At 38.3% G+C, this 25,171-nt stretch overlaps 1 protein-coding gene and 2 long non-coding RNA genes across 6 annotated transcripts in view; 1 reads left to right on the top strand and 2 right to left on the bottom strand.

The window, feature by feature from the left end:
• Window positions 1-1,350: 1,350 nt before the first annotated feature.
• On the bottom strand, window positions 1,351-16,482 carry PROK2 (prokineticin 2). Of its 2 annotated transcripts, XM_077128697.1 has the most exons (4): window positions 16,350-16,482; window positions 12,408-12,533; window positions 7,618-7,750; window positions 1,351-3,014 (listed from the first exon to the last, which is right to left on the bottom strand). In XM_077128697.1, exons 1-4 carry the CDS (start codon window positions 16,443-16,445, stop codon window positions 2,938-2,940), a joined length of 432 nt encoding a protein of 143 aa, XP_076984812.1. In that variant the 5' UTR covers window positions 16,446-16,482; the 3' UTR covers window positions 1,351-2,937. The 2 variants fall into 2 exon arrangements, with proteins under 2 accessions (XP_076984812.1, XP_076984813.1); XM_077128698.1 differs by lacking the exon at window positions 7,618-7,750.
• A 286-nt stretch (window positions 16,483-16,768) lies between these two features.
• The window catches only part of LOC143656930 (uncharacterized), a 99,609-nt gene continuing 91,206 nt past the window's right edge, over window positions 16,769-25,171 (top strand). For 2 of the 3 annotated variants that reach the window (XR_013162642.1, XR_013162640.1), the window contains exons 1-2: window positions 16,769-17,429; window positions 24,067-24,382. This is a non-coding gene — a long non-coding RNA (uncharacterized LOC143656930). Of the gene's footprint in view, window positions 17,430-24,066; window positions 24,383-24,705; window positions 25,003-25,171 lie in introns of those variants that run through there. The other variant, XR_013162641.1, reaches the window with a different exon arrangement.
• On the bottom strand, window positions 18,977-23,939 carry LOC143656931 (uncharacterized). Its single transcript, XR_013162643.1, has 3 exons — window positions 23,589-23,939; window positions 20,558-20,820; window positions 18,977-19,564 (listed from the first exon to the last, which is right to left on the bottom strand). It is a non-coding gene; the product is annotated as an uncharacterized LOC143656931 (long non-coding RNA).

The following is a 25,171-nucleotide window of genomic DNA, read 5'->3' as shown; positions in this document are numbered from 1 at the left end:
TTCTTTTTTTTGCATTTCATGGAATTTATACAAAGTTACTTTGCATTGGATCATTAAAAGTAGCATTTAGAATACATATATAGGAATTATTTACCATGTAGAGAAGATAATTTTGAAAAACCAAAGAATATCAATGATTCATAATTTCTCAATAAAGAATTGATAAAGGAGAAGAGCTATGTTTGTTTTTCTAGCAGTAATGTTTTAGACAAAATTTTTTATAAAAATATTTAAAAAGTCATAAAAGGGTGCAGGAGACCTGGGTTCAATTTCCAGACCATGCACTGCCCCCCCACCCCCAAAAAGTCATAATGGTAAAAAAAAGTTGCTTTTAAAAGATGAGAATTTTCTTTAAAGTCAAGGTTTGCAAAGAAATCCAAAGATTCATTTGAGGTGTCATAAGCTTCTGAAGTAAGACCTATTTCTACCTTAGAATGCATAGAATCCTTTGCTTTGCAATATTCACACCAAAGTAGACTGTTCAGTTAGTTATTCCTGTATAAATTCCCAGCTTGCCATACTTGTAGAAAATCCTTGCCTTAGGAAGTCCCAACATCAGTGAGAGACCATTCTAGGGATAGAACTAAAAGAAATAGCACCCCACAAACTTTACAGCACAGGACCCTGAATACATTACACAAAATTATTTTAGATAATCTTACGTGATTACATGTTCTTTCAAACACAGCAAATTTTGGTAAAGTTAAAAAATAACCAAATAGAACAGTACATTAAAGAAGGTGAATTTTATTCTATGTAAATTATTCCTCATCAAAAATAATAGCCAGGGGGATGTAGCAAACAACAAAGTTCTGCTTTTCTTTGTATGGTAGGGAGTCAGCGAGTAGAGTGCTAACTATTCTATAAAATTTGAAATTTGTTTCCTTGGCTGTGGACATACAGCTTGCCACTTTACCCAGTAATTTTTTTTAAATGGGTTGATACATGTAAAAGCAAAATTTTTGTTTTGAAAATGGATTATTGAACCAATTAAGTTTTTCATCACTTATGACAATGACATATCGTACATTGTATAAAAACAATAGTTAGCCAAAGTGCTGAGCTACCTGGTTCTTTACCCACTTATACTTGTTGAAATCTAATTTTTTTTTCTGCAAACTCACTGAGGAATATTTCCTGAACACAAACTAAACCAAACCAAAAAAATCGTATTTCTGTGCCCAAGTATGTAACAAGTAGAAAATGCAAAACCCTACACATTTATAGGTGTGCAAGAAACAAAATTACACCCAAGTTGGAACTGGAAGCCCTGGCTCTGTGAGTAACTAGAAATGGACAATGTTTTTTGAGTGGCTGCTGTGTTGGCATGGCCAAGTTTAGTCAGCTAAACACATTTTATAAGTCATTTATTTGCAGAGTTGAATCCATTTACAATACTGACGTACGGTTCTCAAGGCCACACTTTATTGGCATCACTGTCCAGTGCCTAGCATCCTGCTTAATACCCAGTGATAAATACTCCATACTATTTGCTAAATAAATACAGTGAAATCTCATGAGCACATTCCTGAGTACAGTCCATTTTGCATGTCATAATTTTCTTTCACACTCTGAAGCCTCACTGATTTACAAATTGTTTATTTTTTGTACCATCTTAACATGCATGCCAACAAAAGCTTTCCTGTATTTAAATGAAAATGCACATACTATGAGTGCTATTCTACCAGCTTTTGAGTCCCCATCCACTTTAGAATGTGACCTATATAGAAATCTGCTTGTAATAAAAACGGATGACTGTGACAAAAATAAGGATATATTAAAATAAGTCAAATGATATACAGTACTGTCATTATTCTGATACAGAATTTTTACACAGCTATATTGATACAGGTACAAACGGCAGGATGTCAGGCAATCCATTATAAGAGACCGTTCGATTAAAAATACAGTTTAAATTACAATTTAATGCCGACTTAAAAATGGTAACTAGTGTTGTGCCAGATCAAAATCAATACTTCCTCTTCAAGTGACATTTTATAGAAATTTTCTATGAAACTTTTTAAAAAGTAAACTTTACTAAAAAGAAAAAGAGATGTAATGGCATATTGGAAAAAAGCCTGAAAAAAAAAGAAAAAACTCTAGAAATCTGCAGTCAATTTAGATTCCCATTCCTTCTGTCATCTCACCGATGAAACAGCAAAACCTGAAGACTGCATGCGTAGACAGGTTAAGTGAAAAAGTATGAAGCACCCTCAGTTTGTATGCCAAGAATGTTTTTTGTTGTTTACAATAAATATATATATATATAAAAAAGCACCCTCAACTTCCTGTCTGTAAGGAGTTTGGCGTATCTGCTTTGACTATACACTCTTTACTTTTTAAGTGTCAGGCAAAAAAGCCTGCTTCTTATGAGTGCTTCTGCCAGCACGCTAAAGGGTATGGGCCCTCCGCTCTCACACGGTGGGGGAGGGAAAGATGTGAGCAATGACAAAAGAGGACCTCAAAGTTCTTCGAGGAATAAAAGACATGAGACTAAAAGGGTGTGTGTGTGTGTGTGTGTGTGTGTACTGGGGCAGGGATGGAGTGGGATGGAATTGGGGGAGGATCAAGAAAAACCTGTTTCCATAACAAATTATCAAATTTTCACTCTCATTTTTATGAAAATGGGCAAATTATTGGCACTAAAAAGCCAAACCAAAACAAAGAACAAACGTGAGGAGGGAAATGAGGACCAGTTCCATAATGCCTTGCATTTTAAATTTCTATCCAAAATTAAAATTCCCTTTCAAAAAAAAAATCATTTAAAAATCAAAATAACAATGGTACTTGGAAGGCTGAGGAAATAATAGTATTTCTTTCTGGCATATTATTTGTTTGGCACAATTACAAGTAAGACTTCACACACATCTTGTGGCTGTTCATATTTAAAAGTTTCTGCTCTAAAGTGATTACTTTCGGGGTAAACAAATAAATCGGTTAAATGAAGTCCGTAAACAGGCCAAGCCTGGCAGACATGGACAAGTGTGATGCATTCTCCGCCCAAAGAATGGAACCTAAAATAAAAGAGAAAACCAAGTCACAGCAGGAAACATTTGAAAAACAAATCAAACTTTTGAGAAGTTTCTTGGAATAGTCACAGCTAACGTTTATTATCAACTGCTCATCAGGCAGATGCTCAGCATTTTTACATGTTACCTGTTTCTACACTTACAACCATCTTGTGAAGACAGGAAAAACTTTAATTATACCCAATGTGCAGACAAGAGACTGAGGCACAGGGAGACTAAGTAACTTGCCAAAGGTCACATATCTAGAACTTGATTCTTGCCTGGCAGTTAGACCAGAGAGACCAAGCATTTAACCACCAAGTCATACTACACTACTGCCTTGTTTTTTTTTTTTTTAAATAGTTTAAAAGCTTTATTCCTGTACATCGGAATTTTAAAACTTCTAGTAATCAGAGGTAACTATTCATTGACATAATAAGTTGCACTAACAATGTAATTTTACATCTCAATCTCTTTCCCTTTTAATACTGATTTTTTTTTTTTTAAACATGGGCAGGCACCAGGAATCGAACCCGGGTCCTTGGGCATGGCAGGCAAGCACTCTTACCTGCTGAGCCACCGTGGCCCACCCAATACTGATTTTTTTAAAAGAAGTTGTTCACAGAAAAATCAGGCATAAGATACAGAGTTCGCATATATCACCCTATTGTTAATAACTTGCATTGGTGTAGTGTATTTGGTGCAATTGATGAAAGCACATTTTTATAATTGTACTACTAAATTTAGCCTATGGCATAACTTAGGTTCAGTGTGTTGTACAGTTCCATGGACTATTTTTTTTTTTCTGGTAACATATACATGACCTAAAATTACACTCCCACATTTTTTTCTCTAATCTTGTGGGGCTTTGAAGCTGTGTCTTTTATGTGTCTTTTTACTCTGTGTCTGAGTCTCATTCTCTCATAAAGGACTCAAGTAAGAGGATTAAGCCCCACCTGGGGCATGCCTCAATTGAAATAACCTAATCAAAAGGTCCCACCCACCACAGGTCAATACCCATAGGAATGGATCAGCTTTAAGAACATGATCATCTGAGGTGCACACAGCTACACTACTGCCTTTCACTTTCTCTTATTTTAATTCTTTGTATAGTCTCTTGCTACTGAAGCTCCTTGAAAAGAACATAAAGTTGTAAGTATACATTCAGATAATGATCAAATATAAATTCACAAGTTTGCACGGAGGCCAGGAGTCAAAACACTGGAGAAGACAAAAAGGGAACAAAAGGAAAATTACAGAAGTCAGCTCAATTCAGGAATAGAAAACCTAACCTCAGCTGATAGAGAGCCAGCAATGAAAGTCTGCTACCTTCTCAGAGTTCTTCGACTAATATTTCTAAAAGCCCAGCCCACATCCAAAGTGAAGTAGGGTTGAAGAGAGTCATGTCAACTACTGTGGAGGTTCTCTGATTCAGTGGCAAGTGAAAATACACTCAAAATATGTACTTTGTAAAGGAAAAGATAGTAAAACTCATTCTCCCTCCCCTAGAAAGAGTGTGCTCTTGTAAATCCACCTTGAACTTCATATGGAAAAAGTTCAGCCCCAGGCATTTTAGAGTTAATGAAATGGCCCTATTCATTGTCATGTGAGGGAGGCAATATGTTCTAGATTCATGTCTTAGGGATTTTTCTGTAGTTGAAGAACCAAAGAAGCCTATTTTCTTGCTTCCAAACTCAACTGCTTTATTTGATGTCATTGTAGTGTGTCTCCTATTCTATTCCACCCAAAGACACCAGTCCATGCTGATGGTCTACCCTTTATGAGAAAATAATCCGAGACGCATTATCCAGATGCCTTTTAAATTTAGACTTCCTCATGCATGACAAGAAGGCTGTCTGCAGACAGCGGCAGAACCATTCTAATCTTATCTTTGGGTTGAACTGAAGGACAGATCCAGTTCTCTCTGGAGCAGCTGTGTGAAGGCTGACTTGTTCCGGGCCTGTCTTTGGATGGTACCCTGCTCACCTTCTTCCTACCACCTTTTTCCTTCTCTTCCTCTTTCTTCTTTCTTGACTTCCATTTCCAAAATGGTTCTGGAAGGGCCAGGTTGATGACTGAGTGCAATATATGCAATACATACAAAGGGAAGAAAGGGAAGCAATAGGAGAGTAGGGTTTGTATGGGATAAACAGGCAGAAGGAGATACACCCAAGTCAGCCCAGTTTCTTTGGTCTTTTTGATACATTATTACTTTCAAGTCTCTAACCACGGTATCTATCTAGAGGCACTGTTGGCCATTGGCTCAACTGAGGCTTGTGTTTAGAATGGTTCTGTCACTGTGTATGTCAAAAGGTACACTGATGGCTGGCTCATTTGCCACCATGGAGAACATTTCAGACGAGGTCAGTTTAGCTGGACTGATTTAGACAATTACAAGTGCATAGTTTAAGAAGTTATAATCACAGACCTTTATAATCTGTTCTGATCCCAAGACTAAACTCAAAGTCTAAAAGTCTAAAAGACTTTGAGAGGTATTTTTTCAGCAAAGTTCAGAACTACTATAGAGAGTAGTTGTTCTCGACCAGTGTGCCCCCCAGGGGACATGTGACAATGTCGGAGGCAGTTTGGTTGTGTAACAGTTGAGGGGTGGAGGGGGGGTGGGTGGGTGGGCTGCTGGTATCTAGTAGATAGAGGCCGGGGATGCTGAGCAACCTTAACGTAAGGTTCCAGGTATGAGGAAGTATATTGCGAGTCCCTTTATACCTGGCTTGCCCTTTTCTCATTCAAACCCAGTTCTTTTTCAAGGTATAGTCAGTGTTTCTCCTTCCCTCTCCTGAAGCCTTTCTTAACTGCACCAGCCCTTGGCTGTCCCTCCTCTTCTTACATCTGTGAGCAACTAATGACAAAGCCTGGGCATTCTTAGGATGGAATATTGTGAAGCTGCAGGAAGGAATGAATTTGTGATGCACGCAACAACATGAATGAACCTTGAGGACATTATGTTGAGCGAAATAAGCCAGAAACAAAAGGACAAATATTGTATGATCTCACTGATATGAACTAAGTTTAGTAAGTTTAATGAGAGTTCAAGAGCATAGGTTATCGGGAGATAGAGACTGGGCAACTGATGTTTATGGAGTACAGAATGCTTAATAAGCTTGACTGTAAAGATTTGGAAATGGATAGCACAATACTGTGTAATGGTAACGCAATATTTAAGTGTAAGTAACGAAACTGAGTGTGAGTGTGGTTTAAAGAGGAAGACTAGGGTCATGCATGTCATGAGAAGGAAAGCTAGAGGATAAAAAATGGGACTGTATAACTTAGCAAAACCTAGAGTGCATGATGATGGTAGTTAATTGTACAAGTACTTACATGAACTATAACAAATGTATGTCATTATACATTAATAATGGGGTGGTATATGGGGAAAATACAATTAATGCAAACTAAGGTCTATAGTTAATAGTAACATTATAATATTCTTTCATTAATTGTAACAAAGGCACTATACCAAAGCTAAAGGTCAATAATAGGGGGATATAAGGAAGGGGTATGGGATTTTTTCTTTCTTTCTTTTCAGAAGAAATGGGGATGTTCTCATATAGATTGTGGTGCTGAATGCATAACTATGTAATTATACCAGGAACCACTGATTGTACACTTAGGATAGATTATATGGTATGTGACCAAAACTGTTTAAAAAGACCATGCTTTCTGATAATGTACACTCAACAGAAACTTGCCAATTTTTTTATTGATCCCTTTACTTCTAGACCTACATACAGTGTGAGACAAACATAATGGTGCCTAAGAGTCACAAGGTACGGGAAGGTGTTCCCAGAAGCTGCATATTCAGATATATAAAGCATATATAGCTGCAGAGCTTACCGTTCAGTTCAAACTTGGTGATTGACTTTAGAATCAATCATAAACTCAATCCAATGTTTCCAATACTTTAGAATTCCAAACAACAAATTCTAATTTACCAAGCCAGAATAAAAATCCAGCACTTCTGAAAAGGCAAGATTCTTATCCATCTGTAGCACTTTAAAAGAGAAAGTAGCACTGATATGAAATAAAAGTATTGTTTGTGATTTCTCTCAAGACAGAATCAATTATATTAAAGAAGGATAAAATAACAAGGTACATGGAAAAACCCCTGGTTATGGGGCACAAAAAGTTCTACTACTAATGAAAAACAAAAAATTCTATTTGTAATAAGGCCAGTTTTAACTTTTTTTCAATAAAAGGGCATAGTTTAAAAAAATTCAAACTGTCTAGAAGTACATAAAATGAAAAATCTCATACACCCATGCTTCTGGTTTTAATAATTATGAAGATTGGTATTTTATCTTAATTTGATAAACTTTAAAGATTTTCCTCTAATCTTTTTTTGAGCAGGTATACAGTCACATAACTTTACTAATGCAATTATCTACATCTCTCTTCTGAGTAGGGGATGAGCACGGGGCCTGGGGCTGCCCTGAGAATGACCTGGGCCACTCCCTGCACCGCGTCCATAAGAAGAGCAACTTGGGCTGGGGGATGCTGTTGGCATGCAGGCCTTGGGCCTATGCGAATGGCGTGGTGAAGGGGTAAAAAACATTGGTGAGAAGGAAGGGCACTAGGCTCTGGGGTCACACACCTTGGCTCTCACGCGTGGCAGCCCCACAAAGTCCATGAGAGTGAGGCAGCAAAAGATACCGTGTACCTGGGTACCTGCTGAGCTCCCAGTGGAGGAAGATGCTGCATCTCCTGTACCGTGTCCCTCTGTAAAGCTAAATAAATACAGCGTCAGACCACTGGTGCTCAACAGGGTGATTTCCACTAACCCCCTCCCACCATTTGGCAGGGTCTGGAGACATTTTTGGTTGTCAAATCAGAAGGGGAGTGCTACTGGCATCTAGTGGATAGAGGCCAGGAATGCTGCTAAGCATCTTAAAACGCACAGGCCAGCCCCTCACAACAAGAAATTATTGGGCCCCAAATGTTAATGGTGCCAAGGATAAGAAACCCTGTGTTACGTAAAGGCACACTTAAGCCTTGTGAATCTCTGCCAGTTTGAACCTGTAATCCCAGCCATATTGCTGCCTCTATATATCAAATTTGGACAGTGATTTCTGACATGATTTAGGAAAGATGAGGAAATAAGCATATTATGCTTTCTCCTACCCATCTTCCACTAAATTTTTATTTATACTGATATTTTAGTTACCATTTTTTAACAAATGTGTAAGCTATTCTAAAATTATGCTTATGTTTACAATGCTTTGGAAAGGATTGGCTTTAAAATAGACACCATTAATGATTTTTTAAATCTTCAATTATGTCTAACTGTATTAAACAAGACCCAAGTTTTTACTTGAAATTTTTTCCCTCAGAAAATAAAAATGTATTGTTCAAGTTTTAAAGTGCAATTAAAAAAAAACTACAAATACTATATGATCTCACTGATGGCAAACAATTAGAATAATCAAACTCATGGTCAGAATCTACAATATAGGTTTATGGGCTGGGGATAGGAAATAGGAAGTTAAGGCTTAAATCACAAAACGTTCCTATTTGGAATAATGGTAATGTTTGGTAATGGATGGGGATGATGATAGCACAGCATTGTGAATGTAATTAACAGCACTGAAATATATATACAAATGTAATTAGATGGTATATATGATAACAGAATAAAAGTTTTTTTAAAAACCTAGGAATTAAGCTTCACAAACAGTAAACCCCATGTTAAACCATGGACTATAGTTAATGGTACAAAGTGTGCTATCATCAGTGGTAACAGATGTTCCATACCAAGGAAAGGTGTTAATAATGGGGTGGTATATGGGAATACTGTACTTGATGCACGATTGTCCTGGAAAACTACAACTTCTCTAATAAAGGAAAGAAAGTTAAAAAAAAAAAAAAAGTAGGGCTAAAATGTTTACATAAAAAGTGGAGCAAATTCTTTTAAAAAAGGATTGGAGGAAAAATGTTTACATGGAAAAATTCATAAAATAAAAGGTAAGGAAAGGTATTAATCACATAATTTTATTTCTAAAGCTGAACATTAATCAGAATGAGATGGAAATGTCCAATCTACTACGTAAACTCTGAGAAGCAGATATTAAGAGAAATGATAAGTATTGCTTTTCTAAAAAAGCAGCAAGGTATTATCTGTATACCTATGATTCAGTAACTTGTACTTTAGAAATTGTTAAAAATGAGTATCGGCCAAAACTATTATATGCTATAATTCATGCTATGAAAATATGCATCCCATTCTTCCTAGGTGGACTTAAATTTCATTCTTTTTTTTTGCATGGGCAGGCACCAGGAATCGAACCCGGGTCTCCAGTTTGGCAGGCAAGAACTCTGCCTGCTGAGCCACCGTGGCCCGCCCTCATTCTATTTTTTAATTATCAAAATATAAAGTTAAAGACAATAAAATTAAAACCTATCAATGACCATGAATATAAAATAAAATAAACTGAGCAGATTCTACAGAACTTGGAGGCTAACAATCCCTACCTATGGTTCTCAATTTCGTTCATCAAATAACTGCTTATCTTCTCCAAAAAAACAGACTTTTGTGGCTAATGACTAAGCCAAACCAAGCTGTCAAGTTTAAAATTTATACATGTGTAATTCTTACTTCTTCAAAGCCTTGAGTTTTTTAAACACCAATCCCTGTGTCTACAACCAGTTAGCTCATTTTTTTTCTAAAAAGAAAAAAATAGTAACAAATCCATGACATTAAAATAATTTTTCTACAGAGTATCTACATTTTTACCATCTACTAATGAGCTATTAAATTTTGAAGCAGAGCTGAATACTGAACATAGTGTTTACCAGGATGTATTTATGAAAAAATACTTCCTAAGGTGTTCTGAATAGAATATAGTTGAGAGATAGTATGGAAGTACCTAGAATTTTACTATGATAGGTTAATTTCATCCAGAACAAGTAACAACCCAAGGCCCTGCTCTAAAACTAGGTCATTGAAATGGTCTATGAAAATATATTTTCAAGACAGAAAAATAACCAATATGAATGGTTATAAAATCTAGTTCTAGGGACACATTTCAAGTGAGCATATGAATTGGGGGGGGGGGTACAATCTGATATAAAACTGTATTATTTTTGGTACTTTCATTCTTTTTTCTACTTAATTTTCCTATGAAACCCATAATCTATTATTTCTTATGAAACCCATAATCTATTATTATTAAGGTTTTCATTATTAAAACTGTGTTTTAGAAACAGTCATATAGAAATGTATCTGAGTTTATGGGAGAAGACCGATTCTCTCTGCTTCCAGAATTGACCTTGCAGTAAATCTAGGTCAGAAGTCATCTAGGACTCCGGGAAACAGAACTCTGTCAGCCTTTAAGACATCTCAGATTCGGAAAACTCATCAGTCACTGGATGAGACAAATTCCCTCTGCGGACTATTATCACTCACCCACGGGAACATCTTGTCTCTGTTTCCCACACAAATCAATTTGGGTTGAATTAGACTGAAATATGTTCAAATCAAAGGCAGCAACCGCTCTCCTGGAAGTAGCAGAGGAAAGGGGTGAAGACCACAGGGACGGGAGGGACGTGCAGCTGGGAGGTCGCCCCGCACAGGCCACCTCTGCAGCCTCAGCTAGTTCCTCGGCCCCACCGAGGCCTAACGCTGTCATTATGTATAACGTGGCAAAAATAAACCTACTTCACAGGCTGTTGTGTTAGATAAGAAATACGTATATGACATTTAGCACAGAGCACCAGGCACATCATAGCATCCACCAAATGGCAACCAGTATTGTTATTAAAATAGAAATAGTACTGCAGAATGTGTCACTTTCCAATAGTTGTTTCAGCAAATAGGCTCAGTTAAGTCTAGTATTTAGGGAGTGTGATGTTATACTAATACTGTAAAAAAGCAACATAATTCTTACAGTAACATAATTCTTAAGAGTAAACTTTTCAGAGATGACAGCTCAAACGTGCTAAAGATGACTCACATTTGATAAGGGTGGTGAAAAAAAGGGAGAGCAATGTCAAAGGCCAGCTTTACCTCCTTGTGGGAAGTTTGGCACTGAGAAGAAAAACTAATGGTTTATAAGCTTCTCTGCTTTAAAATGTCCACGGATAAAGTGTATCTTTATCACTATGATAGTAGGAAGAGCTGCTTGAATATGACAGCACAGTCTTAGATGGAAAACCACCAGGAAGAACGGCTAAACATAACAGACGCATGCCTCAAGGAAACCACAGAAAAGTCAAAAGCAAATCCAGTCTTCAGATGGGCACCGACAACTGGAATCAATATTACAGCTCGCTAATCCTAAACCAATGGGCCACAGTTTACTTCATTACATTCTTTATGGGAAGGTCAAAATATTAACTGTTGTCTGGGACCGTGGAGTGGAAGAAAAAGGTCTGGCTCCATTACAGCTTTAAACCCTAAACCACATGTGAACAAAATGTAGAAGGTGGAATTCAGATGGCTCTGAAAATGTTTGTTCTTTTTTAAAATGAGTGCACACTGTGTGTAGGGAGACACTGTAGAGAGACTGAGCTTTGCCTCCAGCAAGCTGCCTGGCTTAGGAAACGTCTCTCAATGCCTCTGGATTTCATTTTCTTGATGGGTAAAACTAGGAGGTAAGAGTGAGTGAGACATTGCATCCTGGCATCCCTGAAGGGTTTTTGTTAGGATTACAGTGTTTCAAAAATTTAAGTTTGAAGGGTGAGGACCCTCCAGCCACACATACTCCTCTGCTCCCTCCTGTCTCCCACTTCCACACCCCTCCTGTTGTAATGCGAGCCTGCCTGGGCCCTGCAGCCTCTGGGGACACAAGCTTGGAACCCATACAATCCTGCCATCCTATAATCCTGCTACTCATTGCCAGTAACTTTTCAATGGGTTGAACTGCTAGATGGTGAAGTAAATTGGATAAAACATCATGATCTCCAGGATTGTGACGAATGTATCCTCCATCATAGAAAAAATCAAATAAGAACTGCTGAATTAAGATAAAAGAAAAAAATCAGAAATCTGTGATTTTCTGAAACAAAAGCACAAAGCTTATTTCCGTCAATCTTACATTAGCAGTCTCTTCAAGAACCTCTACACTATGATTTCTTCGAAGTACCAAACTATAGTACAGTATATATTTTTGTCCTAAATAAGCAAATTCTATGTGTTTAAATTTATTTTTTTATAAAATATTTCTAATGCCATGAGAGCAATAATATGAGAATTATTACCAGAATAAGAACAGTAAAGGATAAAATTCTTTAAAATAGAAAGGGCGAGGAGGGTGGGGTGGTTTCCATTGTCATTGTCTCCAATTTCAAACTCCACACTTTCCCAGCTTTCCTGTCAGATAGGCCTTGTTGAGAGTTACATTACCATGAGATAAGAGAACCACTGTGAAAACAAACATATTTACTAACTTTGCGAGTCAGCGGATGGCAGGCGTCTCCCACTTTGCCCATAGGTGTACAAATCCTTATGCTCTTAACCCAGATACTAACAGCACAGCACGTGCCTCCACCACACTGGGTATCCTTGTCACAGGCCTGAAATGTAAAACAAACAAACGTAAATATAGATAGTGGGAAACACTTATACTAACGAAATCTAAAATTAGCCATATTTTAGATTTTGAACACCAAAGGCTGTGATTTTCATAATTACATATATATATTTAAAAAAAGAACTGCAATCTTCATTTGCGTGCACTTATTTACAATAAACTCCGAACAGATTTTCCCATTTTTTTAAAGGACTAAATAATAGGGCCCACATTGTGAAAATCTTAAACAGAAGATTTTTTTAAGAAACACAATCAGCTTTCTTTTCTACTGATTTACAGTTGAATTGGCTTTGAACTTGAGAAGTAAGACTATATTAATCTTATACCTCCATGATCATTTATGAACTACATAAATCGAATCACAAGACTTTATGATTATTAACTGCAGAATACATTGGGTTCGATTTTATAAAGGAATTTAAATGGTCTCTAAATCTGGCACAAAATGCTCCAGTCCCATAAAGGCAGGACATAAATTTTAGGAGTGCTCATTTTCCCTTCCAAATATTTGCATTTTGGTCATGAGACTTGATGTTTCTCACACCACTGATTTGATTTTCATCATTTCTTCTTTAAAGAAAGAAATATGATAGGTTCTGAATGACAGACCAAGACTTTTGCCTTATGTGACTCTTCAGGTGAGTAACCTGCAAAAAGGAAAGTAGGATATACATATGCATACATTTCAGAATCAGTTGAACTCTCCTATAAGAACCATTAGATTAAGAAATAAATAGGCACTGCTAATAAAAAATTATAACTACATATAATTAAAGAATCAACTATGAGTTTCCCTACTCTGCTATATAGAAAAAAATGAAGGTGTAAATGTATTTGCATGAAAACCAGATCTGAAGAACTACTCTTTCTTAGAACCAACCAAAAACAGGATTCTCTGTTTGAGTGGTGTGCACTGATCTATTTTGCTAGCAATAAGGTAGCAAAATCCTGTAGTGTATAGGTAAGAAAACTTAGAATCTAATTTAGACACAAACCCAGATGTACTTTTATTGGAAATAACTAGGACAATACTTCAGAATTCTCAATTTTTGGTATAGCCATAACTTCTCCAAACATAAGCATATGTGCACGCTGTTATTTTTTCATTAAAAGTGACTTTCTCCAAACAGAGTTGAGAGGTTATCCTGGAGGTTATTCTTAACCATTATATAGATACCCCTTTTTAGTTTATGGTGTATTGGAGTGGCTAGAGGGAAGTACCTGAAACTGTTGAGCTGTGTTCCAGTAGCTTTGATTCTTGAAGACGATTATATAAAGATACAACTCTTACAATCTGACTGTGTGATTGTGAAAACCTTGTGTCTGGTGCTCCTTTTTATCCAGGGTCTAGACAGATGAGTAAAACAGTATGGATAAAATAATAATAGGGTGACAAAGGGTAAAATAAATTGGGTAATGGAAATACTAGTGGTCAATGAGAGGGAAGGGTGAGAGGTATGGTATATATGAGTTTTTTCTTTTTATTTCTTTTTCTGGAGTGAAGCAAATGTTCTAAAAAATGATCATAGTGATGAACACACAACCTTGTAATGATATTGTGAACCACCGATTATACACCATGTATGGAGTGTATGTGCAAAGATTTCTCAATAAAAATATCTATAAAAAGTGATTTTCTCACTATAAGAGTTTATTTGCTTCCCCGATTAGAATTTTTTTTCTCAGTCTATTTAAAACAAGTATCTGGATAAAAACTACAATTTTCACCTTGGAGTGTTTGGATTTTTATAGGACACTTCCTATAAAACATTTCCATTTTCCAATTGCTATCTGTAAGTCAGATGTTATATATAAATTCTATAAATGTGATATCCAGTCAATAATCTTTTCCAATATGCTTTTAACAAATCTATATGGACATGGAAATCAATTTAAAAATAACCACAGATATTACTAAAAAAAAGTGAATATTTAAGGTAGAGGTTTCAGCAAGTATTTTATTTCAAAAGATGGTGTAGATTCTGAATTCTGAAACCCCACTAGCTCCTTTATGACAATCAAAATCCAGCCAAAACATTTTAAAACTCAATCAATCACTTGCATTTTTAACATTTTATAGACAATAAATCTAGATAGATTAATGAGGTTTTTTTCATTTGCATTCAGTGGGTTATGTTATGGAGATCTAACTGGGTTTCTTTATTGCCCTGTTGCTATAGAGAAATCTTTAAAAATTCTCTTATTATAACACTAATACACACACACACACACAAAACTACATCATAAGCCCAGTTTAAACTTCTCTAAGAGAGAAGCATCCAATGTGAGAAATTTTCATTTTGTAACAAAAGGCTCAGTTCTTGGAAATATTTACAAAGAATTACATAGGTTCATATATTTTTAATTAGACAGCTGTTTCCTAATGCTCTTTATCCTTTGCCCATTGCACACCTATTCAAAAAGAATTGTCGTGTGAATGGAACAAAAAGATACTTATATTGGAAAAGAACCTTGCGCTTAGAGGATTAGGAGAAATTTTAAACGAGCCAGTAGGAGATGAAAAAAACCTAATCATGTTTCAGTTTCTCATGTAATAGAATGACCTGTAAAAACTTTTTTCCAGCTACAATGGAAACTGACAAAGCTAGTAGGAATTTTTTTCTTAAATCTCAAAATATTCTAATAAAGGTCACAAAGCATATAATTCAATATCGACTGGAGAAAACCAAGTACTATTAGAGTACCAGAGCTTTCAATATGTTACAAACCCACTAATGGACACAACAGAGCTTTATTTTCTCAAGACAATAACATTTCCCTTAAAATTAAACATTATTTCATTGTCTACGCACTTATCACTTTGAAACAGAAATTTATATTAAATCCTATAATGTGCGCTTAGATATTTGAAATAATTTAATGAAGGTTGTAAAATAATTATACACCCCCACACACAAAGAGCAATGCAGTTAAACAGTCACGAAATAGTAGAGGGTTTGTTGATATAAACTAGACTAAATTATTTCATTTTGTACTATAAAACTCATATACTTCAGATTCACACAAAGAAAATTGCTGGTTAGAGTAGGAGAGAATTCAACTAGTTCCTACTTCCAAATATGATGAAGACCCCTTCTCTAAGTTTAAACAACTTCTACATTGCACACCAAAATTATACCGAAGCACTTGGAAGGGCCTGATCTGGACTTAGAAATGGAAAACTTTCTACAGGAATCCCTCCAGAAGCAAAAATATAAACCCTGAAACCCCGAGGAAGCGCCTACCATTGCTTTCCAAAGCGCACACCCGGCCCTGGACCAAGCTATTTCAGAGGGTTTTTGCCGAGGGCGCATCGGGGAATCCAGTCCCTGAATATAAGATTAACGCTCCCGGGACTTGGGGTATTCGCCTTACCCCTTTGCATTTCAGGAAGTGACCCTCAACTTTTTTAGGTTTGAGGCGCCACGAAAACCTATTTGAGAAGACCCTGAAAGAAAACTTCTCTCGGCACAACAGAAAATCAAATCAAACACAAGAGAGGTTGTAGGATAATGAGAGGAAAGGAGGAGTCAGAAGGTAAGGTGGGGGGGGGTGACAGTTTTGTCACTTTCCATCCTGAACGCGCCCAACAACCGGGACCGTCTGCTGCTTTTAAAGCAGGGCAGACTCTTTCTCAAGTGCTCCAAAGGGCGACTGAGGCAGGTGTCCCCGCCGCTTCCACATCAGGGTCCCCCCACCTCACCCGCAGGGCTCCATGGGCGTCCTCTGGGCAAGCTGAGCCTCGGGCAAGCCACACCCCGGGGCGCGCCGGGTGGACAGGTGCAACCCGGCCGCTTACCCCGGTGATGATGGCGGCGTCCCCGGTGGGGGGCGTGAGCAGCAGCGGACACAGCAGCAGCAGGAGCAGCAGCGGGGCGCAGCGCGGGCTCCTCATGGCGCCCTCGGGACTGGACGGCGGTTGGGGACCGTTGCGGGCCGTTGGGGTCGCGGGGCCGGGCGCGCTCCGTGGAGCGCGGAGCTGCGGGCGGGCGAGCACAGCGACTCCCGCGAGCCTCGCCGGCCGTTATAAAGGCGAGCCCCGCCGTGACTCACGCCGGCGCCCGCCCGGCCGCACGCGCGGGGGGCCCGGCGCGGGCACACGCCCCACGCCCCCACGCGCACACGCGCGCTGCCCCCGGCCGGGCCGCCTTCCGAAACGACCACGTGCGGGTGCCCGGCTCCCTCGGTCCCGGCCTCCGGCGCCACGTAGGCGGGACCCCCAGCGGAGCGCCCCGCTCCGTGCCATTCTCTCGCCTTTTCGCACGCGCCTGGGTCGCTTTTGTAGTCTGAGAGACCCATTTGCTGTCCTAGTTTCCAAAGCTCCACGTGTTCGGCGCCGAAAACTTGCAGCTCATTTGCTGTACAGATGTTTAGGGAGTGCCTACTACGTGCCAGGCGCTGCGGACAAATGTTGTGAGGGAACAACGAGCCAGACGCGACTCTGGATTTGCCCTTGAGCTCGGCAAGCGTTTCCCGAGCGCCCGCTGTATGCCAGGTCCTGGCGCTGACCCAGACACCGGTCTGCCCTCATGGTCGAATAACTTAAAAGAAAAGACAGACCTGAAACAAGAGGAAAAAAGTGGAAGGCAGGGGGAAGGAACAAAGAGAGACCACAATCACCCCTAATCCCACATCCCGGACGACATTCGGGGGTTTGCCCTTCCAGCTGTGGGAGTCCTATTTCTTTCTTTCATTTCAAATGCCTTCCCTTTATGCTCACATCTGTTTCCGACGCTCTCCTCTCAGATTTTCCTCACACGCATATCCTCCCTTCTTCAGTATCCTGCCAGCTTCAGGCAGAACAGTTTAGGGTGATGCCAAAGGGAAATGAGAAGACATGGCTTCTTGTGCCAGCCTGAGACCCCCTACTAAACCCTAGGTAGGCAGCTCTCTCTTCTTTTACATTCCTGCCAAAGAAAATCACCATTCAGTCTTATTAGATGCCTTCCGGTGTCATTGAGATCCATTTATTCATGTAAACATGAACCGGGCATCTACTGAGTTCTAAGTACCGTGTAAGAAGACAATTGATGAATTTGCCCTCCATCTTTAACCCCAGGCTCTAAGGTTATCAATCCTTTTTCCCTCTATGAAAATGATTTCCAGAGTACTTAGACATGACCATGCCAAACTTGCTTGCACTGAAGTTTTAGTAAACCCAACTTTCTTCCTGAATCCTCAGAATCTCTCGCTTTTCCCATGTCCATTAAGGGCCACAGACTATTGAAAAGCAGATGTAGTTTTCAGCCTCTTTAATAAATGTAGTGAGGAGAGTCCAGACAAAATTATTTTCAGGCAGTGGGGCTTTCCCATGCCAAAGCATTCAGATTAAATGTGTGTGTGTGGGGGGGGGGGGGAAGCTGAATATTTGCAAACCCAAAGCAAACTTTTGTATATGTATTTTCATGTTTGAGAAATGTCCTGAAACTGAAAGCAAAAGGGATTCAAATTCCATCTTGACTTTAAAAAGTTGTTTAAAAATGGCAGAATAAGTGGAAACAGTAGCAAGTGACAGACTGGTGGAAAGTTTCTTTTCCAGTCTCCATGCCAACACTAGCATGGAAATACTGTTGGGTAAATGTTAAAACCAATCAACAAGGATGTTTGACATTCCTACTATGTATTTTTTAATGGTCTATTTCATATTTACTACTATTGAATGCCAGATTAGGTATTCCCTGCTTCTCCAAGCATAGAAAGCAGAATATGTCTACAAAGGGAAAAAAAGAATTCAAAGTGGCTGGCTTTATACATGGCTATTCGGAAAACTATCCTCATAAGGCTGTTTTGAAACAAGGTTAGAAACACTTAAAAATAGGGTTGGTTTCATGCTGTTTGTTTTTGGGCCTTTAAATTGTTTTAATGCTTTAGAGGAGGAATGGGGGCTCCTAATATAAGTTTTTGCATTCATAGCCAAGTTAGAAAAGTTGAAGTTTGAGAGTTAGTTCTATCTTGTAAAGAAAAAGATGAAGGAATGAGTTTGGATTATTCCATAAAAATAAGCTAGGAAGGAAGACCAATTTACCAAAAAAGAAATAGATGTTGCAAAGTGTTTCTATTTTATTTTATTTTATTATTACAACCTGTTGATATGCCACATGATCAGTTCAGCCCAGAGCTAAGAGTATGAGGAAATCCAAACCCTGTGTGGTTCAGAGTGTAGACTTGAGCATTCATGTCAAGGCTCATCTGAATCGAGGAGAGCCCATGCTTATGAGTCAGGTTGACATGGACTGGAATCCTGTGAGACTATGGGCAAGTTATTTAACCTTCCTAAACCTCTGTTTCCTCATCTGTAAAATGGGTATAAAGTATCAATCTCATGGGATTATACTGGGGTTTTAAGGGGATAATACCTGTAAAGTGCTTCACACTTCCTAGAAGAGACTGAGAGCCCATTTAGGGTTATCTCTTATTTAATCATATTATTAGGTCTCAGCTGAAATTTCAGGCAACGCTGATATAGTTTCTGTTTTGTCTACCCAGCAGATTTGGCAGTACAATGATAGATAGCAGACACTCAGTAAATAATTGGTGATCAAGAGGAATATTTCCAGAGTCAGGTCACAAGACAGTGATATTTGGTGTAGACACACTGAATTGACAGAAGTCGATTAAATTTAGTCAGCAAAAAGGGAGAGGGATGGATGCTTTACCTGGTGCAGGTGATTCAGCCTGTCACTCCAATGGGCATGTGACCTGAAATGAAGTAAATGTGGAAAAACAAACCTAACTTATTGCATTTACTTTAAGACCCAGGCCAATGGAGACTCTGTCTGGATATGTGCTCCGATTGCCACTGTGGGGTGGCTAAAGCTGGAGCATTGCACACACTCTTTCAGGTGCTTCTGCCTGGAATAAATTTTATTTAAGTAAATAATAAATATTATCACTTCTGCTCACATTTTAGTGGCCGAAACAAGTCACTTAGTCTATCTTCAAGGAGATAGACAATGCAATTCTATGATATGCTCTGGTTTCCAGGGGACCAGGTCTGGTGAGTAGCATCATATTCTGTAGGAAAGAGAATTATGACTTAGACTCCTTAATGAGCATACTGAACCTTGAATATTAGTCGTTATTATTATAAATGATAATGATGTATTTCCTTTGTATTTTTCCAATACAGCATTTCTTATACTAAAATTACAAAAAGACTCTGAAAGAAAGAAAACATATAAGCTGATATTTTCTTTTAAATTGGTAGTAAATCATAATTCATTCATTCATTTAACAGATACTTATTCAACACTTACTATATTGTGCAATACTGGGGGAATAATGCTCAACACAACAGATATGAACCCAGCCTCTTGGGAACTTACAGTCTTGTGGGAACAAGAACATTAATCAAATAATCACATAACTATCTATGTATGGGAGACAAATTTAGAGTACTGTGAAAGAGCATCTGAGGAGACCTATTCTTTTTTGGGTGGTGGTGGTGAAGGAGAAAGTTTCTTTTAAAGTGGTGAAATCTGAGCTGAGACCTGAAGCTTGAGCAAGATATAACTGAGATGCAGAATGGGATAGTGAGAGTAGAGAGTGATTGGGATATTCCAAGCAGAAGAAACAGCTTGTGCACAAACCTGGAGACTGGGAAGAGCATTCACCTTCAAAGCCAGTGTGGCCTGAGAAATGAGCCTAAAGGAAGTGTGGTACAAATATGGCCCGCTTGAGGTGGCAAGAACCGGCTGCAAGGCCTTGTGCAGGCAATGCTAAGGATCGCAGTCTGTATCATGGTCAGGGAAGGAGGAAAACATAAGGATGGGGCAACCATGACACCCAAGTAGATTTTAAAAAGAAGACCCTCCCTGCAGTGTGCTAAACATGTCTACAACACAATTCTTGATTGCCTCCATTCCAATGCCTTCCTTTCAAGGATGACTTTGTAGTCATCCTTGATACTTCTCTTTCTCTGACACCATATTGTCAGTCTCCTGGGGCTGTCGTAACATTATCACCACAAACTGGGCGGCTTAAAATAACAAAAATTTGATCTCTCACTGTTTTGGAGGCCAGAAGTCCAAAATTGAGGTGGGCAATGCTCCCTCAGAAGACTCTAGGATGGAATCCTTCCTTGCCTCTTGTAGCCTCTGGTGGACCTAAGTGTTCCTCGGCTTGTGGTAGCATAGCTCCAGTCTCTTTTCCATCTTCATATGGCCAACTTCTTTATATCAGTGGTGGAGAAGGAAATGTCAAAATTCATCCCCAGGACTCATCTTGTGTAAATGATAGAATGTGGGGATGCTGGGGTGCTGTGAAATTACCTGGGTATGGGAAAAGGCAGTCAAACAGACATTCTTAGAAAACAGGAGAGAGGTTATGCTGCAGTTAAAATACTAGCCAGTTTCCCCTTCAAATTTTTTTTTATTTGTCCATTTCATGTAATGTAGTCATGGCAAAGATTTAGATCAGGGTTGGCAAACTATGGCCTACTGCCTGACCTTGTAAATGAAGTTTTACTGGAACACATGCATGTCTTATTTATGTATGTCTATGTCTGCTTTTGCACTACAGTGACAGAGTTAAGTATTTGTAAGAGAGACCACACTACCGGCAAAGCTGAAAATAATTCTATGTGGTTGCATTAATTTCCAAGGGCTTCTGTAACAAAGAATCACAAACTGGGTGGCATAAAATAACAGAAATGTATTCTCTCACAATTCTGGAGCCAGAAATCTGAAATCAAGGTCTTAGCAGCACCGTGCTCTCTCTGAAACCTGTAGGGGAAAATTCTTTCTTGCCTCTTCTAGCTTCTTGCCATCCTTGACATTCCATGATTTGTAGCAACATATCTCCAGTCTCTGCTTCTGTCTTCACCTGGCCATCTTCCTTCTGTCTCTGTGTCTCTGTTGCCACTTCTTACAAGGACGTCAACCATCCAAAGGTTGATTAAAGCTCACCCTACTCCAGTCTGACCTCATCTTAACATAACTAATTTTATCTGCAAAGGCCTTATTTCCAAAGAAGTTTACATTCAGGTTCCAGGTAGACATGAATTTTTGAAAGACACAATGCAGTCAAGTACTAGTCCTTTACAGAAAAAATTTGCCAACTCCTGCTTTCGATAATAAAGAAGATGAGTCTGGAGTTCCTCTAGTCCTCCTCAGGGCAAATTTGTTACCTCCTCCTTGTCCTGGCCTCTTCTGAATCTGTTATGGTCTATAACTCTGACATTCTGGTTTATAGACATCATTGGAATCCTTCTCCTTCCTAAGTTTTGAGAATTTGCCCAAACTTCTGGCTTGCTAATTGTCTCCTTGTTGCATTCATTTTCATTTCAATTGCTTGTCACATGGTAGGTGCCCAATAAATATTGTTGGTTGAATTTGAGGAGGAAAGGCAATAGATATGAGTTTAGTCTGCTATCTAGAATCAGAAGCCTGAAATATTTTCTCACCTATAAAGAAGACAACATTTATTCTCTTTTACACGAAGCTCTAGTTTTAGAAGATTCTGGTTTTCTTGAAGACCTACTTTTTATGTATCTTCTTTATATGACTCCTAATTATTATAGTATAATAGGTAGGCACAGTAATTTCATAGTTGGGTCCCATTTGTCTTTGTGTAAATGTTTTTCGTTTAGATGGGTTCAAAAAAAGTAAAATAGATATTCTGCTTATTTTTTTCCATTATCATCCTTTGTTAGTGTACTATTACATGGTAGCTTCTCTTGTTAGCAAACCCATAATATCAGTCTGAAATCTCATTTAAAAATAATAACCATGCTTTAAATGTGACATATGACAATGGAGTTGCTTTTATAATTCTAAATAAGACACCTATTTTAATCTATTTCAATGCTGATGATTTCTCTTTATTTTTAAAATAAATCACCAAGCTTCAATTTGAAAGCCAATTGTGTATGGAGGCATAAAAATTATTTGGCCTATTCAAGTGATAATGTACAATAAAGTTTACCTATTTTTAAATAGTTGAAATATTATTTCAGAAAAAAAGAGTTTTAAAATAATTAGTGTAAAATGCATTTGAAACAATATGAGGGGTCAAGATGAGCATTTGTTTCTAAAAGATTTGGGTTTATTCATTGTAATGCTGAATGTATTTAATATTCCTTTTTAGCATTGAAGATGGGCTTTAAGGCTACGGCTTACATGTCATGTACTTCATTAAAAGGAAGAGATTGTTATGCAAATCTCTAGAATATGTGGTAACTTTCCAAAGAGAGAAAGAGGGAGAGAGAAAAAGGGAGAAGGTCTAAAATAGTAAAGAATTTTCTTAAGATACAAACTAGGACAAGGTAATTATTTCTTCATTATTATTTTAAATAAGCACTGATTAGTATTCTATACAAATAAATTTCTTTAGCAAGTTGTTTCTCTTGCCTAAATTTGAATCACATTTATTTTTCTATGGAAAGAAAAGACTTGAAGAAATAATGAGTTTATAGGATTCCTAAATTGAAAGTCTGGCTTTTGCTTTGCACGTGTTAATTGCTAAAAAAATCTCTATGTATCTTATCTAATATTCCCTACCTGCGAGGTTGGTACTATCACAATCCCCATTTTACAGATGAGGAAGGTGAAGTTCAGAGAGATTAACTGTGTTACACAGAATCACAAGAACCCTAAGGGGTAGAGCTGAGTGTCAGCCCAGCTCATGTAATGCCCAGTATTTAAGTACTACAGCTCCCCCTTATATTCATTTTGCTTAAATATTGCCATACAAATTTTGGGTCAATAATTAGCAGCAAGAAATAATGCCTTTGGTGTGAATTTTCCTCAATTTCATTTTAAAACCTTTCCCTCTTTCCCTCTTTCCCTCTCCATGTCTCTGTCTCTCTGTAACAACTCAGAAATTAAGACTAACTTGTCCTGACATTAAAGACAATCAAACAAAAAAGACAGTGGAGAAGAGGTATAGTTCCGCATGTGTGACTTTGGGAGCTTTTTCCTTCCGAGAGGGATTCCATGAGGAATGGGTTCAGAAGCGCTATTATTTTCTTGTGAAGGAAGTGGGCAATCATCATTTTTGCTCTCCAGGTTTGTTTGGCAGAGTTCTAAGGACTTGGTACCTTTGTTCTCATAGAAGTAGCATGTCAAAGACATCCTGCTCGCTTTTTCAGGCAGCAGAGTTGAGTCGACAGAGTGAGTCTGGCGTTGGAGGCTGAGTTCTCTGGCATGACATCTGCCAGTGTGTGTTTCTTCTTCTTAGAAAAAAAAAGGAGTTTATGATCAAATAATTTTAGAGGTTTCTTAAAGAGTCATAATTTCTAATAACTGAGAAGTACTCCAAGAAGTAACCAGCCTAATTTGGTATAATGTAAGATTGCTAAAATATTTAGCCATTGGTCACATTTTGCATGTGTGTGGGATAAAATTTTAGGCATATCTAAATCTCCTTTCTTCACCCCACTCAGCCTGGAAAAAAAAAAATCCCACTGAATTTAGAATGTTTTGAACATGTGAACAGTCCGGAATGAGCTACACTACGACAAACAATCACAAAGAATGCTGAATATTCTATTCTAATTTACCTAATTTGTTTTACAGATGAGAAAACTGAGAATCCAAAAGATTAAATCCCATGGAAACTTGGAGACAGAACTGGGATTAGGCCAGGTTTTTCCTGTTACCTAGTTCCAGTTTATTGTGACCATACATGCACCTCCTTGAAGTATCTGTATCCATCTATAGAACAGTTTCCAACACATTTTCCAAAATTCAGAGAATACAGGGGGATTCCTGCCCTACATGTTGAGCCATAGCAGCAAGAGGTGCCACCTTCCCTATAGGGAGAGATGGCCATCGCGTTGCACAGTGTGGTCGTACATCCTGGTCTAGATCCACTGACACCATTTGCCTGAAGGTAATTTGGTAGCATTTAGGTTTGTGTACATAAGTATTATCAACCTTTGGCCCCTGAATCAGCAAGAAGGGTAGCATGAACTTGGGCAGGGGCGGGGGGTGGAAAGTTACTTTTGGTAGGATAACTGTCACTTTGAGGATTCTAAGAAGCTAATTGCTAACTTCTTTCATTTATTTATTTCCGAAATGTTTTTGAGCTGATAGATGCAGTTCACCATAATGAAAGTATTTCTAAGCCATAGCCAATGATCCATAGTAATGTGCTTTTATGATCTTACTGCAGCATTCTCACCTCCATTTTCCCTTGTGTTCTCTGTTTAATAGAGCCCCATGATGATAGCTGGAGATGGTAGAGCAGAGAGAGGGAGAGTGGTCAGTTTATTGGGGTGCTTTGGATAGAACTGTCTTCCTTGCTGAGTTGGTGATGGTTCCAGAACCCAGCCTTGACTGATGAGACCCACAGTCCTCCTTAAAGCTGACAGAAACCCCAAAACCCTACCCTAGCGTTAACTAGTTTCCTTTCTTTGATTATCTTTATATCAATTAGTGGCCAGTAGAGTTTGTAAATTGGCCTCTTCTAATTCAGTTTGTGTAAAGCAGCTTTCAAACTTGTTTTTTTAGTGGAACATTCAAATTTTTTTAAAATAAAATTTTCTTTTTAAGGAAAGTTGTATGTTTATAGAAAGATCATACAGAAAATACAGAGTTCACATATTAATCCTCCTCTTCCCAAGGCTGTTATAGACACTTTATATTAGTATGGTACCTTTGTTCCAGTTGATGAAAGAAT

Source organism: Tamandua tetradactyla, chromosome 15 (assembly GCF_023851605.1).
Source record: "Tamandua tetradactyla isolate mTamTet1 chromosome 15, mTamTet1.pri, whole genome shotgun sequence".
NCBI lineage: Eukaryota > Metazoa > Chordata > Mammalia > Pilosa > Myrmecophagidae > Tamandua > Tamandua tetradactyla.
Note: the sequence above shows the minus strand (reverse complement) of the source record. Positions and strands in the feature narration are given on the sequence as shown.

Coding starts and splice junctions, on each gene's coding strand:
- PROK2 (XM_077128697.1), bottom strand. CDS start 16,445: ATGAGGAGCCCGCGCTGCGCCCCGCTGCTGCTCCTGCTGCTGCTGTGT. Junction 12,534..16,349: donor ACGCCGCCATCATCACCGGG/GTAAGCGGCCGG, acceptor TTTACATTTCAG/GCCTGTGACAAGGATACCCA. Junction 7,751..12,407: donor GCCATCCGCTGACTCGCAAA/GTTAGTAAATAT, acceptor GTATTTATTTAG/CTTTACAGAGGGACACGGTA.